The sequence below is a fragment of the Eucalyptus grandis genome, chromosome 7, assembly GCF_016545825.1.
Source record: "Eucalyptus grandis isolate ANBG69807.140 chromosome 7, ASM1654582v1, whole genome shotgun sequence".
Taxonomy (NCBI): domain Eukaryota; kingdom Viridiplantae; phylum Streptophyta; class Magnoliopsida; order Myrtales; family Myrtaceae; genus Eucalyptus; species Eucalyptus grandis.
Window position 1 is genome coordinate 57,747,703 of NC_052618.1, and position 18,418 is coordinate 57,766,120.

General features: G+C 41.5%; 3 protein-coding genes and 1 long non-coding RNA gene across 4 annotated transcripts; 3 read left to right on the forward strand and 1 right to left on the reverse strand.

The window, feature by feature from the left end:
* The first annotated feature begins 67 nt into the window (after nt 1–67).
* LOC104454462 lies at nt 68–3,069 on the forward strand. The gene is made up of 3 exons (XR_727253.3): nt 68–500; nt 601–664; nt 2,803–3,069. It is a non-coding gene; the product is annotated as an uncharacterized LOC104454462 (long non-coding RNA).
* Nucleotides 3,070–4,045: 976 nt separating this feature from the next.
* On the forward strand, nt 4,046–5,844 carry LOC104454464 (3-ketoacyl-CoA synthase 10). The gene is made up of 4 exons (XM_039317975.1): nt 4,046–4,358; nt 4,404–4,486; nt 4,584–5,168; nt 5,278–5,844. The coding sequence occupies exons 1-4, from the start codon at nt 4,088–4,090 to the stop codon at nt 5,842–5,844; spliced, it is 1,506 nt and encodes a 501-aa protein (XP_039173909.1). The 5' UTR covers nt 4,046–4,087.
* Nucleotides 5,845–6,258: 414 nt separating this feature from the next.
* LOC104454463 (probable chalcone--flavonone isomerase 3) lies at nt 6,259–8,872 on the reverse strand. The gene is made up of 5 exons (XM_010069312.3): nt 8,712–8,872; nt 8,432–8,515; nt 7,180–7,335; nt 6,752–6,978; nt 6,259–6,650 (listed from the first exon to the last, which is right to left on the reverse strand). Coding segments are annotated over exons 1-5 (630 nt in total). The 5' UTR covers nt 8,713–8,872; the 3' UTR covers nt 6,259–6,488.
* Nucleotides 8,873–11,717: 2,845 nt separating this feature from the next.
* Nucleotides 11,718–17,079, forward strand: LOC104454465. The gene is made up of 4 exons (XM_010069314.3): nt 11,718–12,095; nt 12,199–12,391; nt 15,924–16,045; nt 16,283–17,079. The coding sequence occupies exons 1-4, from the start codon at nt 11,964–11,966 to the stop codon at nt 16,745–16,747; spliced, it is 912 nt and encodes a 303-aa protein (XP_010067616.2). The 5' UTR covers nt 11,718–11,963; the 3' UTR covers nt 16,748–17,079.
* The last annotated feature ends 1,339 nt before the right edge of the window (nt 17,080–18,418 follow it).

Here is an 18,418-nt window from a genome sequence, read left to right on the forward strand (position 1 = left end):
CCTGGCCTGCTCAGTTGGGCTTGTTCTACCTTTAATTGGACCCAAGTTCACTATCAAGGGCAGCTTCTAATGCTCTTCAAGTATGTGCAATCGGGAAATCCAATATTTCGCAAAATGTATAGACGACGGTGAGCACTTATTCGAACTCGCATCCGTCTTCTCCACTGGCCAAGGTTTCATGGCTTGATCTTCGCACGCTCCTAGAAACTTCGTACTCGGCCTCCATCTTCTCTACCCTCTTTCTCAATTTCGCTCCCTAATTTTGGATGGCCCAAGTTTCTCTTCTCTCTACTTGTTATGACGCTTTTTCAGAAGGCCGCCACCTGTTTGATTAAATGAACTTAAGGAAAAGATCTTTTTAAAGTGTTAAGACCATCGAAGATGATGGTTTATGAAGGGTTCGAGGACATTCTCAAGATCTAGAAGTTTAGGAGGTCCGTGGGGTGCTCTGTGCTCTATTGCTTCACTGCTGTCTTGAGCTATGCTTATACCAACAACACGTGAGTCTATGCTGTTTTCTTCCAACTCGGTTGAATAATTTTCTCCATTGCTATTTAGATTCCGAGGCTAATTCTTATATTTTCACCATCGTTTTTGCAGTACTAGAGCTGGGTATTCTAGGGGAGACCAGTATTATGCGGCTTACTCGGCCGGAACCTATAAGGTCCGTCGGTTTTTGTGTTCATGTGGCACTTTCTACCTCGGGCTGCATTTTCCTTGGTTATTTATGATTTACAACTTAAGTCTGATTAATAAATTTAGGCATAGTTGTACAAAGCTGCTCATGGCAATTGCTTCGAAGCAGAAAAGTGGGGTCCCATCGAGTTCTGCATCATGTCCAGGCACTTCGAGTGCCAAGGAAAAGCGTCGTATGCATATCATGCTATAAGTGACTGACTTCCCAAATGTCAATAGACTCGTTTGGTTTTGCATTCCTCTTGTTTGAGGTTACTCCTGTCACGATGAATGTGCTGTTATCGATGGAGAGGACAATTCAAGGGTGCCTTGTTCTATTATGGACCACATTGAAACCATAATGGTTGACTGTTACAATTGAAAGTCGGAATTTTTTTTTTCTTTCCCCTTTTGTAAAGTTGTTTATGTTATGGCTAAAAGTATCACCTAGAGCAGGGATGAAAAGGTGATTTTGCAGAAATAAAAATATTTTAAGAAAAATTGCAATGAAACACCACTAGTGATAGAAAGGGATGATCAAATCTTGTTAGTGTGCAATTCTATCACAAAAAAATTAAAGAGAAATAGAGATAGAGAATTGCACATATAAAATTGAAATGGTTCGGCTTTTGCAAGCCTACATCCATTGTCCGCACTACAATTTATTAGCTAGAATCCACTAAAGAGAACCAATCAAAGGTTACAAGATCTAAACTATCTAAACTCAAGCTCGTGCGTATCACCCCCACACTTTCGACCTTTAAATGACTACACAATGATGCTTACAGAGACAAATAGATTTGATCACAGAATACTCTTTAGACTTTGGAATTGCAAGCTTTGATTCTCTAAAAGCAATGGTTCTCTCAACTTCGAGACCTCCTCTTATATTCCTTCTAGTCTAAGCTAACCGTTGGACATATCTTCAAAATGATAATCAATCTAATCTATCCATTGGTCTGGATCTCGTTCAAGAAAATCTGATGGCTTTAAAGATTGCTGACGATGAGGCTTCCCATAGATTCTGCCGCCCATACAACAATTGGGGTTTCCATAAGTCGAGTGCTTCAACTTGGAAAGAATAAAGCGTCTCAATAAGATTGTTCCAGGAAGGTTTAATCTCTAATGGATAGTTTGAAGACTTTTCTTTTAGAACACCTTATAAAAATGGCAGAAAATCCAGCCAATTGTTACCAGCCGTTGCACGAGAATATCGTGTCCTTCCTAGCCATTTGAAAGAATACATAAGGAAGGAAATTGTAGCCACGACTCTGGATTTGATTGAAATCATCTGATCATATCCTATTAAACTTTCCACCTGAAAATGGTTGTCATTAGAAACAAAGTATTTACCACGGATAAGTTTTGTCAGTCTTCAAAATCTCTTTGGGAATGTCTTCTCAATAATTTATGTATGGATTAGAAAAAACCAAGCATTTGGAGATGGAGAAAACAATAATTTTCCCCTTCTTTGCTAATTAAAAAAAAAAGGTTTTCTTTTCTCATCTTAGTCGTCCTCACCATGTGGGCCTTTGTTTTGTGGCCTGGTGGCTTGACTGATGTTCAAGGAAAAAAACAGTTGCCCCCAGCAAAATGCTTTGACATCACTGTGATTGCCAAACTGAGTCATTTAGAAGTCAAGAACTAAGAGGAAAAGAATAATTGCTCATTCATTACTGGGCGTTCTCTGTCATCTTCTCTTATCCTAATGGTGCAATGAAACTCTTAGCAACCTTCATGAAAGACTTGAAATTGAAACTGCATCTTGACATTACACATTTAAGCTGCTGGTGCGTGGCAGGGTTGCGCAGATCAGGATCCTTAGTTGGTTCTGATTCTTTCATCTGCAAAGATAGGACTCTAGTACGGATCAAGGATCTAAGACCTTGAAAATTTGTATTACTGAAGCTTGTGATGCCAATAAACATTGTTATACATAATTACCTACATATAAACCTTTAAAAGAAGGAATGAAGATCAAAGAGTGTGTTCTTATTCGAGAGGTCAAGATTTTAATCCCTGTATTTGCAAATTCCAACTTAGGCACACTCTTGCATTTGTAGTGTCAATTTTGCAATGCAAAGTTTGTTGCTTCTCATAGTTGGCCTCTGTTTTTCTTTGCTGCAGCAATATGTGGCACACCTTCTCTCCCCTGGACAACTAGATGGATCTGGATAGAGGGAAAATGCTGATACTGCGAAATTTATTTGTTGGACTGTGCAAAGATGGAAATTGCAGGATATAGGGAACATCTCCTGTTTGGATTTGTTAAAAATTGTGAAACCAAGAGCCCATGGCTAATTTTTATGATTAATATGCTGTATGGCATTAGTTTTATCATATACTAGTTCCGAAAATTAATTTTTAAATAAAGAGTATGATTTGATCGTGCTGTTGAGGGATTTTATCATTGCTTCTGATCAATTTATGTTGCCCTGTTTTTGATTGGTATTCATTCCGCATCCTGTTTTCTCTTATTTGCTTTCATTGTGCATCCAAGGGCATAGGATAAATTTCAGTGGTGGTCATTAGTCGTTTTTTTGAGTAGTTTACTGAACTTTGATTGGAAATTTTTTTTTAATATGTTGAACTGTAATGATGCTAACAAAATGACCCTGGCAGAGTACCAGCTCAACGCTTGAACTTGCTCGCCTAGCCATGGCGAGGTCCTCACTTCTAGCCTCGGCAACCAACTATAGAAAGAAGGGATAAAAGAGAGAGAGAAAGGAAAAAAAAAAAAAGGAAAAAGAAAAAAGAAGATAAAAAAAATTGAAAAATAAATTAAAATATTATTAAAAATTATCCAAGTCAACGTTGGACAAACTACTTACGAAAGCCCATGTTCAAGTCAGCAATTTCTAGCCAAAATTAATTGGATGGACTGAATCAAAATTTTATGACTCAATTGACCCAAAAAAAAATTTAGACCTAAATTAACACAATTACAATAGATTTAGAATTTTTTTGGCAATTCTCCCGCTATTAAATATATGTGTATCGTGTTTCTTTCTTATAGGTCACCTTAACCGTTTCTAATCCAATTTAAATGGCACGGCATGTCCGTGTGCTATCAACATGTGACTTTTTTTAACATGATCAAGACAGGACTCGTTTTTCTCTGATTTAGATACGCAACTTTCTTTTTTATTGAGGGAATTTTTCGCGAGGAATTGCAAATGGCGCTTTTAGATTCTCCATGAAAACGGGGATGATGTCCATCATGCACAACGGACCTGCTTTCTGTTGGGGCTATTGACCCCAAAAGGCACGTCACCTGGAGAAGCATGGCCATTAAGATCAAGATGAACGTGCACCCGCGTGGATGTCGCTGCGTATGGTCGGAGTCTAGCTTGCTAGTGTGCTCCTGAATTTCTCGCTGCTCTAGCCGCTCTCTAGGGATCGAGCAGCCGATATGGCGAGGGTCGACCGGGAGCTATTCTCCACTGAAATCGTGAACCGGGGCATCGAGGACTCCGGTCCTTACGCCGGTTCTGTCAACATCTCCGTGAGGGTGAGGAGAGCGCTGCCAGATTTCCTCAGCTCCGTGGACTTGAAGTATGTGAAACTCGGATATCATTACCTTATCAGCAGCGGCTTCTATTATGTAGCAGCTCCTGTTTTGTGCGGCATTCTGGGTGTGGAGATTGGGAAGGTGATTGCATGGAAGTATTCGAGTCCCGAAAGTTGCTTGTTCGACACGGTTGCGGTCGGGGTTATGCTGGGACTAGTCTTATATGTCTATCTCGGACTCGTACCCCGTTCGACCTACCTGGTTGATTTCGCTTGTTTTCGTCCCCCGGATGAGTTCAAGGTACACGTTTTATTCCTAATATCAATCAATCTAATTCTCCATTTTCATTGATTTGGCAATAATTGGGTACTCAATTGAATGTACTGTTACTGTGCAGATATCGAAAGAAGAATTCATAGAGCTCGCCAGAAAATCGGGTAAGTACAGCGACGGAGCAATCGTTTTTCAGGAGGGGGTTCTGAAGAGATCAGGCATTGGAGACGAGACATACTTGCCGAGAGCGGTCTTTCGTCCTGAGCCTACAATAACACTGAAGGACGGGCGAGAAGAGGCTTCCATGGTGATTCATGGCGTTGTGGATGAGCTACTCAGTGCTACTAAAGTGCAGCCACAGGACATCGGCATCCTTGTAGTGAATTGCGGGTTCCTAAGTCCAACTCCGTCGCTCTCCGCCATGCTCATCAACCATTACAGGCTCAGGCAGGACATCCACAGCTTTAACCTGGGCGGGATGGGTTGTGCTGCAGGAGTCATAGCAGTGGATCTGGCTAGGGACCTTCTGGCTGCCCATCCTGGCCAGTACGCGCTCGTGGTCAGCACCGAAGCGGTGAGCTACACCTGGTACGACGGCAATGACTTCGACATGCTCCTTCCGAATTGCTTCTTTCGGATGGGTGCTGCTGCCGTGTTGCTTTCTAGCTGCCACCTCGATAGATGGCGCTCCAAGTATGAACTCAAGCAGGTCTTCCCTACTTCTCCACTAGTACTCACAAACAGATAGCTTAACAAGAGCTGATCTCCTTCTCACGTAACAAAAGGAGTTCTTTATGCAGTTCCTTACTTGTTTGCAGCTTGTTCGTACTCATAAAGGCGCAGAAGAAAGGAGCTTCAGATGCATACATATGAAGGAAGACACCCGAGGTGCCCGAGGACTTTCCGTGAGCAAGGACGTGATTGGAATAGGAGGGAATGCGCTCAAGGACAACATCACGACACTCGGCCCCCTCGTGCTCCCCGTTTCCGAACAGCTTCACTTCTTCAACAACTTCCTCTTCAAGAAGGAGACCTCCAAGCCTTACCTTCCCAACTATAAGCTCGCTTTCGAGCATGTCTGCATCCTGGCGACCAGCAGAAAGGTCCTTGACGAGATACAGAAGAACCTTGACCTCACTGACGAATACATGGAAGCATCACGGAGGACGTTGGAGCGATTCGGCAACACGTCGAGCAGCAGCATCTGGTATGAACTCGCTTACCTGGAAGCGAACTCTAGGATAAGGAAAGGCGACCGGGTTTGGCAGTTAGCATTCGGCTCCGGATTCAAATGCAATAGCGTTGTCTGGAAGGCTCTCAAGAGCACGAGGCAGCACTCCCATAACCCTTGGATCGACCCTCTTCGTGTAGAGGCTCGAATCTAAACAGAGGGACTGCCAATAAGACAGCTCCAAAGATGCACACAAGGACACTGCTATCCTATTTGTAAACCCAAGGTGGTTGTTTTCAGTCTGTTCGCAGAATAAACTGATTTTGGCATGAGATTCCTAGTTGATATGTTAACGAATTGTTTCCTTGCTATATAGCATACAAACTTGTTGATAACATCTCCAGCACATGAGGAGAATACAATCAATTCCCAAACTTAAAGTGTGACGTCTACATGGCAGATCAAGGCGGGTGCTTGACCATGTATGATCTGCCTGACAGGCACTTGATCGAGTGTCCTGCAAAGAGAAGCTTGTGGGAATCCTTCCACAAATCTATTGATTCCCTAACACATGCAAAATATCATCGTGAAATGGTGCAGTCCATTCATCGATGGTGGATTTGTAGAATTTCCAAGCTTCCAAAGAAGGAGCAATATGAGCTGAACTGGCCTAAAGCGAATGTAGGCCAAGGCAAAAACAGGGGAAACAAAGATGGCACGATTCGAACTTGAAGTATCACTTCAGTTTTTCAGCAGGAGCATAGTCACTTATTACATAAACCCATTGCTAATACAAACCCAGCAAATATCACCCTCTCTCTCTCTCTCTCTCTCTCTCTCTCTCTCTCTCTCTCTCTCTCATTTGGACAACTTCTCTGAGAGGGTGTTGGCAAGACTGGTGATGGTGGTCTCAGACACTCCTCTGGTCCCTCCCAAGTACCACTTCTTGATCATGTGGACCACGTTCCCGTTATCCACCACCATCTTCGAGTCCTCCTTCCCTTCGGTGCTGAAGGTAATCTGTTCATAAGCACACATGCACCACAAAAGCGCATATCAGTCGGCCAAGCATGAATGGCTATGGAGATAGGCTAATGACTCAATTTCATCGCAGTGTGTACCTCAGCAGTATTGGAAGTTGCTGGGAAGTGGAATGTGATGACCGATTTACTCTTGCAGTACTTGGACTGGAAGAACTCGACTACTTTCTCGAGGGCCGCTTCCTCCTCCTCCTCGTACTTGTCTTCAGCCGCGAGCCTGTCCCTGACGGCACCCTCCAAAAGTCCCCCATACTGAGAGCCTTTGATCTCTTTGATCACGACAATTCTGAAGAATTTCTCCACAGGGGCTGCATAATTTGATGGTCAATAAATCAGCGAGAAATATGAACTAACAACAGTCAAGATCATGTAAATTACACTTGCTTCAGCAGGAAGCAATCACAACGTCAATGACCAAATTCTCATGCAGGGTTCTGCCACTGATGAGTCAATCATCGAGCATATATGAACCATATAATGCTAAGAGGCACAAATTTCATCCACATTACCAGAAGCTACAGCATCGAAGAAGTCGTCATCCTCGGCCAACACGTTTCCTGGCTTTCCCTTCCATTGCTTTAGATGTCCGACAATTTCAGGATCCAAGTACACTCCAATAGCAGTGAATTTGATTTGTAGGAAATGTATCTCCATATCCGTGATTCCTGTCGCAGCACAAAGATCCAATGATTGGTGAAACACAAAATTTAGCCCTTGGCACTCAGAACAATAGGATATGAATATTAGTCAAACTAAGGCAGTACTGCTCCAGCTTTAGATGAAATACTTGTTCAGCTGCTTTGTTTTATTTTTTTCGATGAGCAAGATTTTATTGATGGCACAGGCGAGCAACCCGTTACAAGCTCAACTCATTACAAGTCAAATGTGTCCCCAGTTATTACACAAATCCTTCTGCCTACCGGATGCAATCTGTCTAACAACATCAGGGAAATGAACGAGTCTACCCTGTACAGACCTCTTAATTCTTGAAACAAGAGGATCAACAGGAACAGCATCGGAAGCACCTAATCAAGCATTTTTAGCATTCCACGTGATGTAAATAGAAGCCCACCATGACCATTTAAAAACCAGTTGGTGCAAAGCTTCCCTTTTAAGCGTGCTATGGCCTAAGTGACCTCCACATTCCTATCACCAGTTGCTTTTTGATGCAGTTGAAGCAACCTATTGAACACATACATCTTGAAAATGATAGAGTATTGCTTATAGGCCTCACTGATATTGTGATTTCCTCGCCATCAAACGATATGAATGTCTGCTTCTAGCTTACTGTAGACGCTCTAATGTAACTCGGACAAAATTTAGTGAGTTTGGGGGTCCGTATCATGTATAATATACGATGCATATTACTGATTATCATCCAATCTCAATTGCAAGATGTTAACTCTGAAAGGAACAGGTCACTTTAGTCTATTGCAACTCACGATCGCTCTATTAAGTAGTCCTTGATACGTATGCTTCATGGAGAAAATGGAGTCATCGCATCAAAACCATTTTTTCACCCATCGCTACATCACTCATCCGCACTCTTCCTTCACTCCTCTAATTCCTAAAATATTTCACATCAGCTTCAAAACATGAGGAAAGTGCTAGCCAGGAAAATCCAGAGACAAGACATAGGAGGAGCAAGGACAACATAGCTGACAACAATCTGAATCTACTGAGACGAAGATACTTCAACCGGAAGCAGTAAAATAGCAGTTCATCGACTGTGGAGACATGAGAAAAGAAAGGAAAGCTCACCATGACCCAGCAGTGAGAGAGGCTTGGTAGTGGTGATCTGCGAAGGGAAAGGGAATTCGTCCACCATAACCATTTCAGACCCCACTGCACCAACAAAGGCAAGACAACAATCCCTTCAGCCACACAGAAACTTACAAATCAAGAAAGAGAACCATAAAGAAGAGACCCTTGACATGAATTAAGGTTACGGGAGCACTTGCAAGAACCAAGAACATGCAGGACTCAACTAAATCAGCACGAAGCGGAGCCCATGCATGACCCAAGAACAAGGCGCACTTACTGGGAGATGTTGCAGGCCTTTTCCCAGGAAGGAATCTGTGGCAGAGAGCCTGAGGAGAACGAAGCAGAGGAGGAAATGGAGCTGTTCGGAGCGGAAGAAAGACACTTGAGCGATTGAGATTAGCACAACAATGTGCAAGAATTTATTGTGGCGTCAGCTGTGGTAGCTACCACCCCACGCGCCCCCCCTCCCTCTCGTCCTCATCACCGTTACATCACAATTGGTGGTAGGTGGCGGAAGCTGTTAGCTCCGTGATTTCACCGCACTTTCAGTCTTGCCTTACTGAACTTCAAGAGGCTTTTTGTATAGGCATGTACTTATCTAGTATGGAATCTCCTCACTCCCGATCCCGACGCCGGCTATCTAAGGAAGTGGGTGAATTCTATGTTGCATGTCACGTCAAGATCATGGGCGCGACTCCATTGGGAAAATTGCCCTTTGAATGACCGAGAATATCGACCAAAAAAAAAAATGACCGAGAATTTTGGCGTAGGTTCGATGTAGTTAGTTCAGTCGCAAAGTAAACTCGATGAAGGGATTTTAAATGCGGTTAATCTTTATTTACTATCTAATGAGATAGGCGATCAAATTCATTTTGTCTGTCTAGTACACACTAATTATCATTTCTCATTCATTAGACGAACACCCAACATGGTGAAGCAAGTACTTTTCCCCTGGGCATCATAACAAAGAACTGTGCTAGTCCGAGCGAGTCATGAAATTGAGTTTTGGCTTCTTGCAGATTGTCAAGTCGATCTTAAAATCAGGTATTCTCGCACGGAGCGAAGTCGGATGGATATAAATGGATAGTTAATTGAGCCGTGAGAAGATGAAACGCATTTACTTTATTTGTTACGTACACGTTTCAATTGCATGCTGCTTGTGTACTTTGGATCATAATAATTCATGATGACAGACATAGTTATAGGTAAAATGAGAAGTTCAATGTTTAATATTCTTTTTTCTTTTTTTTTTTAATTTCTGTTTTCTTTTTGGGCATTTAAGATATAGAGTAGAGAAAATAAGGGTGGGGGTAGTGGGTAACTAATGCGGGAGAGGAGAGCAATTTGCGTTCAACTACCCACGAGGCCACGTGCGTCCAATTCTCTAACCACCACGCATTCCCACCTAACCTCGCCCCATCCCTAATTTGGACCCCCGCCTCTACGGGTTTGTAGGTGACTTGGTGTAGTCCTCGCACGGTCGGAACCACTTAAAAGAGCGCCCGCCCTACGTGGAATCGGGAAATATCTACCCCTAATGAACGACTTGTAATGTTAGAACCGAAAGAAAAAAAGGAAACCCAATTAATTGCAAATGAGAGGGGAGCTCCTGATTTCATCATCAGAATGTGGGGCGATTATGTTCAATCGGGACAGAGAGTGATAATCGAGATGAGAATGTCAGGGCGGGCCTAGACAATTAATGACTCTCGTGGGGTATTTGGGATGACAAAAGACACGTGAATAAATCATGCTTAAAGTCAGCTGATCCAATGGTGTCGTCAAGCCTACTCCTTTTTTCCATTAGCAATTGTAGTATTTTCTTCCTCGAAGCCTTAGGAGGGAGGCGGTCCCGGTATATGGCTACCGCTTTGCAACTGAATTCTCGAGTCCCACGGATTGTAGACCTCGAAAGCGAAAATCAGGCATGCTCAGGGTCATCGTTTGGGCTCGGGCCCGACAACCGCAGCACTCGGCCCGGTCTTCTTCTCGCCCCCTTGGGCCTGATGGGTCGGACTTGGTCTGCGCCGACCGATGTTTTGGGCCTGCAACAACGCTCCATCGCGATGTACGAGATGGGCCCCCGTTCATGACAGGCTTGACAGCATCGTGCACGTTCTTTCTTCCCGGCTTCGGGCCACCCACACTAAGAATCTTGCACCGGAACGATTCCGTGAATAACATAATAGAAGTTAGTCCAGCTCGATTCTCTAATTCAATTAATCTTTCTCTTTGGAATTGATGCGACTTTTGGTTTTCGCATGGAATCTCTCATGTCACCGTACATCCCATCAATGCCAATAGTCCAATTTGTACCGACATATCAAATGGAAAACAGCATTTCTATCTCCTCATGCCTATAAAAGAAATGTCAGAGTGTCTCTCTATTTTCTTTTCTTTTTTTGGTGAGAGATTACTCGTAATCTATAGCAATTATGTCGAATTTATGAGGCACAAAATTGTCTCGATAACAAACTCTTATTTGAATTTTGAGCGAAAATTTATCTCAATAAACAACACCAACCGATACTTAGGAACCAAAAAGCACAAAAAATCAATAGTAGTAATTTCAAGAAAAAAAAAAAAGAGATGATAAAATTTCGAATCAATAATTGTAAAGGGATAGGCATATTGGAAGTTTTAAAACTTATTACGAAATTACAATTAAGTCCTAAAACTTAAAAAAAATTCAAAGTCAATAAACTTTCAAAAAGTACAATCAAATCCTAATCAAATTCTAAATTTTTTTAAAATTGCAGTACATTGAATGATTTAATTGGATCAATTTAATAACTTTTAGGACTTGATTACGCTTTCTCAATAAATTTTAAAACTTTTTTTTTGTCAGTCCTACTCTACGCCTATTCTACACTCACTCTCAGACTTTTGTCCTGCCTCTTGCAGGGCGTAGGAGTTGAAACCCACTCCTGAAACTTACTTGTCCCCACCTCATCCCCTGAGAATGTGGGGATTTGAACCCCTCACCTCCCCCTTTCATGTTGGAAATGTGGCCATTGGGGCGAATCCCAATAGTTTAAATTTTAAAACTTGATTACACTTTCTCGACAAGTTTGATGACTTAATTATATATTTTTTTAAAATTTTATGACTTAATTATATTTTCGCAACAAGTTTCAAAAAATTTGAATATATAAATTCCATTAAAAAAGAAAGAAGGAGAACGTCATATGAGGCATGCTGGCCTTTTTTTTTTGGGTTTTTTTTTTTTTTCCGGGGACGGCAGACATGTTGGTTGTTTAGATACGCGAGAAAAGAAAGCATGGCGTTAATCCCACTCCAACGCCGCGGCCTTTGCAAAGACGGGGGCGTTACAGAGAGGCGGCTAAACAACTCTCTCTCTTCTCTCTCTCTCTCTTCTCTCTCTGTCTCTTCAGCATTGACTAACGAATTCTCAATTCGAACCAAGACCCATAAGTCTCCTCCCCGGGAACTTTGATGGGTATGTCATGATTCTCTGTCCCGAGCTCTTGTCTCCCTCTGATCTCCCCAGATCGAGACATCCCCCAGAATGTCGAAAAATCGAGTCTTTCTGATCCTCCTCCTGGTTTCGATCCCGTGTCGCCACCGCCAATCCGGCGCGTCCCCCGTTTGGGAGTACGGGAAGCCCTCTCGACTCCTGGAGGCGACGAAATCTAAAGAGGTAATCCCCGTTGTTGTTGTTTTTCTTCTTCTTTTTTGTTTTTTCGGTGAATTTTCGTGGTGTCGGGTTGTTTGATTCGATCGGCGGTGGTTCGTGGTTGTAGAGCTCGCCCGCACCCAGTCCGGGTTTGGACTCGGGCCAGAAAAGCCCGACGAACAAATCGGACCCCGGAAGCTCCCCGGATCCGGCTATTGCTTCCGCCGGCGGCGACGGCGATGGTGGCAAGTGTTCGATTCCAGCCGAGACGTGCCGAGCTAGGGAGAATCTGACTGCTTGCCTGCACCATCCTGAGAATGGTAAAGATTCTCTCCTTTTCTCTGTTTTATTATCTGTTTTGATGGAGGTATGATTGGTTAGAGGTTTTGTGTTTTTATGGGATGTTCAGAATTTGGAGGGTGGGGTTGGTCAATGGGGGGTTCATGGCCTCCTTCTCGAGACTGGATGAATTGGTTTCTATGCTGCTTTCGTTTACTTCAATTTTATGATGATGGAATCGCAGCTTTCGTTTTGAATAGTTGATATTTATAATGTTGAATCGTTGGCATTGCTGTGGTATTCCTATCGACTGGCCACCTATGGAATTGACTTAATGCTCATCTCGCAGTTTTGGGATGATAATAGACTAAGTGAATAAACTTTATCGTTGAGTGTAGATGCACTTGAGTTCACCCTAGTTTGAGCTTTTTCCGTTTTCCTTTTGCTGACAAGCACACTTCATTGATTCAAGTGAGGCTGTGAGAACGAGTGTGTCCATGATGCAGTACTTACTGGTGAGCTGGCAGCTTGGCACTGGTGTGAGAGGTTCCTGTGTCATAGTTAGTCGAATGTTGTAGCATATCGATACTAGTTTAGTCATTCTGCCCGAGTTGGTGGGAGAATCAGATTGTTTGCATATGGCAAGTGCCACTCATCACCGTTGGGGTTGACACTCTTCCTATGCAAGATTTGGCTCGTCTTGCAGGTTCTTGTTCATTCATTTAATTGCTTTCTATACATGCTTCATTAGCAAACTTGAATGGCAATCTTCCTTTTCAAGATTTGGCTCCCCTCAGAGGTTCTTATTCACCATCTAATCAGTTTCTATTTATGCTTCATTTGCGAAGTTGACAAGAGGATTTATAGAGTTTGGCTAATTTTTCTTAGGAGTCAGTCTTGAGGGGGTAAAATACAGAAGTGAGGACCATGAGTTCTACAACTGATGCCTTTCTAGTTTTCAAAAGGCTCGAATTTGTGAGATGTCTACTGGGGAAGGAGGTGACATTCATAGATGAATTTTGTGTTGGAATCAGGTGTGATGATAGAAGTGAAGATAGCGATCTTGAATCTATGGGGGTGTTCGTGAAATAATGATTCCTTTTAGGGACATGAGGATGAGAAGGTCTGGATGCTATCCTGTACAGTGACAGATCTTTTGGTCACCAGAGGATTCTACCGCCATTTGAGATCAGGATTGGGTACATGCACGAGATAATACAGCATTGAATGGGCCTTATGTATTGCTGATCTTTGGGGATGACCGGAGAACACATGGATAGAAAGTGGACATTCAGCATTTGTTTAGGAACTTCATATCGAGATAATTAAAAACTATGTGACATGCTTATTCTAGACTTCCATTTTAGTCATGTAATATTCTTCAGAAAGGCTTAGGAACCTGTCAGAAACTGCAAACAAGCAGCACCATGAGGATGCTGAAGACTGAAGAGGAAGTTAGGAAAATGATAAGAAGCAGGTTGTGAATGCCGAACAAGACATTCACCTTAATAAGATGGCAGAGAAAGCTGTCTTAAGACCATTGTAGATGACAGCCTAGAGGCTTTACATTTGATGGTAGAAGCCTCCTTTGACATTATGTGCCTGGAATCAATTTTAGATGGTCCTTGTTCGTTTTTAACATTAAGCCCCACAACTAACACTAACATCTGTCTTACATTTCTCATTCCACACCAATTCCATAATTGCAGATTAAATTGCTGTGAAGCTCTCTGTCTCTGTCTCTGTCTCTGTCTCTCTCTTTCGGAGAGTTTTACGATGTGCATCATAGAAAGCTCGACATATTAACTGTGCTCTCTTCTCATTGATAAAAGATGTGAGAGTTCTGTCATATGCAGTCACTTTGGCAATCATCTAGTCATGATATTCTCTAGTCTAGTGTACATTTGAAAGGCTCCAGAAAGTTGGGAAAGTGTAGGCAGAGAACCTAAGACAGAAGATTATTACAAAACAAGTAACAACTTAAAAAAATTTATTAGCATCTATAGAATCTCAAATGCGAGAGTAGCAGAAAAAGATTTCAACAATAATATCTTCAAGAATCAAGAGTTTCTTTACTTAAAGAGTTTTTTTTTTTTTTTTTTTACTTAAAGAGTTTGATCTCCTTGAATTGTAGCACTTTTCATCTTGAATGGAATGTTGGTCTCTAAGTGCCAGACTGTTTTTATAGCCAAAAATTTGGTGGACTGTTTCATCTCCTTGAACTTTTGAAGTACATTGTGTGATGATGTAAGACTGTTTCTCGAGCTAGGAAATATTCACCCTTGCTCAATGTAAGGATTAGGGCCATTAGACTAAGAAAGGTGAAAAATGCCAAGAGGAACCTGGTGACCAGGGAAATTTAATCTTCTTATTCACCTACAGAGCACCTACTTAGACTGGCCATTCTAGTTTTTAATATTTTCTTAACTCAATACTATTAGCTGTGTCGGTATGAGCAGCTAGACTTATGAATAATATCTTTGAAGAAGCCTCACCAGACTATGGCCGAATGAAGAATCTTGAAACCTTAATAGACCCTCATGGTGTCTCCATTTTGCTGGAGAACCTTGCAAAGAGTTCAATGTTGTGAACCTGCAGGCTAAAGGGAAAAAGACCACCAAAAATCCTAAACTATATCCATTGTGACACATTTACACTAAACCTTTTTCATGACAAAAAAAAAAAAAAAAAGATTCTCAAACTTGTGCTTGGGTGACACATTTATCATTCGTCAAGGATTCGTTAAAGAGCACTTTAAAAAAATTGCCTACAAGGACAACAGAAAACGAACGATGTTGACATAGTGCCCACATGGCTTAGGTGAAATAAAAATGATATCGTTTTGATTGAAAAACTATTTAACGGAACTCTAATGGAGGATAAATGCGTCACATGGATACAAGTTTGGAGTTACTTATAGGGCCTAAGGCTTCTTCTTCGAGTCCTTGCTTTTATCTCAGGAGTAGTCAAAGGAAGGGTCAAAGCAGTCGATGCAGGAAATCCAGTCACGATAGGAAGCCAGTCTTTACTTAAGTTGTCCTTTCCTTTTGAGACAGAGAAAGAAAGGGGATTTGGGGTAAATGTGTTGCAGCGGTGGGCATAGTTGAGAGTTTTTGATGCCACAAAAAAATGTCCGAGGTAAATTTGTCATAGTGGACATAGTTTAGGTTTGGGGTGGCTTTTTCCCTATGTTAAATATGCATCATACACCTCAGAAAGGCAAAGTTATGTTTCTGTCCATCTCATAGTATGAGATCTGTATAACCTATCCGGGCACCTCTAGTGAGTAAATGCGCTCATCGCCTTATCCAACTTTTGATGGCAGTTTATGTTTTAATTTGGAGCCTCTTAGTCTAAGATCCATCTACTTTGATTCTCTCTTGCTGGTTTTGGTCTTTTACAGTAGCTTTTACTGTTTTCCATTGCTTTTAGCACTTTGTCTGTAAAGGTAAAACAGTGCAGTTTTCTTTGGGCCTACATTCTCAATGGGTTGAGAATTTATTAGATTTATGCACGATTGAATTATCGTTACTTTTGCCTTTGGTATGAAAGAACTGTTGTCTTTTCCTGTAGACTCCAAGGGGACATTTGTTCTTGTCAAGAATGGTGGAGAGGTTCCTCTCGAAGGGAAGATTATTTGCTTACCTGCAAATAATAACCAAACGTTTAAACTAACAAAACAGAAAACCACAGTGGTGAGCCTGCTATTCTCTATCGTTCCGGAACTTTTTATAATTACCATAAAGTAAGGAGGATCTTTATATTAAAGTTTTGAGAGATGAGCTGAAAATGAGAATTTTCAAAACAGTTCAAGCTTGGTCGAACCATATAATTCGTGCCTAAATTTGAGAGCTAAAAGGTTGCTACTTTAATTAGATTTAGGTTGGCTTGGGCTCAACTTTATTGCCTCTCATAGCAATGGTGTTTTTCAGGTTAACGTCACAGCTGAAGTTGGAGTATGTTCGTCCATAACAGTAGATGCTGGAAATGGGCACTGCACCATTCCTATTTTTGCTAGAGTACCAGCATCAGAAGGTAACATTTTTAAACAATTTCCTTATAACACTCAGGTCACCCCCATTCATGGACTCTACCTTCTATTGGGAATGGTTGTTACAATTGGAGGGGTGTGGGCATGCTGCAAATTTGGGAAACCAGAAAGACGGGTCGATGGGATTCCATATCAAGAGCTTGAAATGGGGCAAGCGGATTCAACTTCAGTTAATGTTGTGGAAGCAGCAGAAGGTTGGGATGAAAGTTGGGATGATGATTGGGGTGATGAGATTAGGGAAGTGAAATCACCGAGCCGAGGGCCAGAGGGTAATGCAGCTAAGGCAAATGGATTCACATCTCGGTCTTCCGATAGAAATGGCTGGGAAGACAACTGGGATGTTTAGGAACTGGATAGAGTCTATGGTCCCTTTATATGTCTTGGAATTGGTGGAAAAATCAAGAACCTTGAGAATAGAGGAAGAGATTATACATGTAGAAAATTAGGTTTAGCATTGTGAAAAGGCAGGAAATGTGCTGCCTTTTCTGTTTTTGGCTTTCCAGTACTTGTGAATTTTTACTTTTATCACAATTTTGGCCCTTAATTTCCGTCCTGAAATCATTCGGGGTAAGTTTTGGTTTGTAATTTTTTTTTTTTTTTTGGGGCCTTTCCTCCTGTAAGTAACTGTCAACAGAAATCCAAGTTACTTGAAGATCCACTTGTTAGTAGTTTTTGTTCTGTCTGTGTTTTGGAAACTATTATCTGGTTGAAACATGTGGTGGTTACTGTTGTATGTGGAGATTACTGCTTCAATTTCTTGCATTAGGAGCCTCTCATAGTCTTTGCGTGCTGGAGAATCAGCGACGTGGAATTAATACTTTACATGCTTTTAAATTCTAGGCCGAACTCTTGCGTTTGTTCATTCAGAACACCGATGATTCACGACCTTGAAAGTGACTGAGAAGCCTTCGAAACATACAGGAAGAGGTCGCAGTCTCAAAGTACTTCAAGTTAAAAAAAAAAAAAAGGCACTCTATATCATGCTAATTACATTGTAATCCTCGAACCCCCGGGAAAAAAAAAAGAAAAAAAAAAGCACATTGTAATCCCAAAAAGAAAACTAATAATGCTGAGTAGGTGGGTGATGTTGCCGTTGCAGCAACACTCCCGAATGCTCAACAGTAAATACTCAAATAATGAATATTGAGAGGTACATCATAAAAGGTTAGTTATCCCAATGTTTACGTGCTCAACAAAAGCTGAAAAAAGTATTATTTTGTCTCACCACAGGAGCAAAGGAAAGATCAGAAGTGCAAGTTCTCTCCGCAGATAACTTTAAAGAAGAATGAGGCCATGTCTGCTTATTTTAGCTTTTCTACTTTTTCTTTTCTTTTCTTTTCTTTTTTCTTTTGAGAAAAACATGAGGCTAGATTCTACCCATTTGAAATAACATTTTTTTTTTATATTATCACAAAATACAAGGACCATCGATCCATGACAAAGAAAAGAAGGTATTCTAAGTGGGAAATCCCAGTGGACCGTGCAGAGTGACTGGAATGCTACAAAAAGTTGGTAGCTTCCTCTGTCAATTCCAGTGACCAGAAATTTTTAATATTTAGTATTATTTCAAAAATAACGAAGCTAATCTTAGGAGCCATGTGCTGTTCATGATGGGATTGACACAGCCAAATCCATTAGGTGACATTGGGCCCAACAGCATTTATCTTAATTTATAGGCTCAAGGCTAGGGACACCTCATTTCTTGTAATCTATGCACATGCTCATGGAAATATAATTACATGTCCTTTTGACTCCCCATTGAACTTGGCCACGCAGCTTTGGAAAGAGTGCTTGACGAAGAAAACACTGGGAAAAGATGCCAAATGGAGAATGGACCTAGTGTCAATTTGGGAAACAGAATAACAGGGAAAGCAAGAATTATTATATCAGAAGCTGATAATTTTCAAGACCTAACTCATTGAAGAACTTTTACCTAGCTACAAGAAACTCGTGGACTCTTCAGAGTTCTCGAGTACCTATGGGTTGGAAGCAAATGAGGTGTCCTAAATAAGCAGAA

Bases quoted from the DNA above. Each gene is read 5' to 3' on its own strand.
- LOC104454465 (XM_010069314.3), top strand. From the start codon at position 11,964: ATGTCGAAAAATCGAGTCTTTCTGATCCTCCTCCTGGTTTCGATCCCG. The intron at 12,096-12,198 runs GTAATCCCCGTT...TCGTGGTTGTAG, and splicing joins AGGCGACGAAATCTAAAGAG to AGCTCGCCCGCACCCAGTCC. The intron at 16,046-16,282 runs GTGAGCCTGCTA...GGTGTTTTTCAG, and splicing joins CAAAACAGAAAACCACAGTG to GTTAACGTCACAGCTGAAGT.
- LOC104454463 (XM_010069312.3), bottom strand. The intron at 7,336-8,431 runs GTGAGCTTTCCT...GTGCTGCGACAG, and splicing joins TCTCTCACTGCTGGGTCATG to GAATCACGGATATGGAGATA. The intron at 6,651-6,751 runs GTACACACTGCG...GCTTATGAACAG, and splicing joins CAACTTCCAATACTGCTGAG to ATTACCTTCAGCACCGAAGG.
- LOC104454464 (XM_039317975.1), top strand. From the start codon at position 4,088: ATGGCGAGGGTCGACCGGGAGCTATTCTCCACTGAAATCGTGAACCGG. The intron at 4,359-4,403 runs GTTGCTTGTTCG...TGCTGGGACTAG, and splicing joins GAAGTATTCGAGTCCCGAAA to TCTTATATGTCTATCTCGGA. The intron at 4,487-4,583 runs GTACACGTTTTA...GTTACTGTGCAG, and splicing joins GTCCCCCGGATGAGTTCAAG to ATATCGAAAGAAGAATTCAT.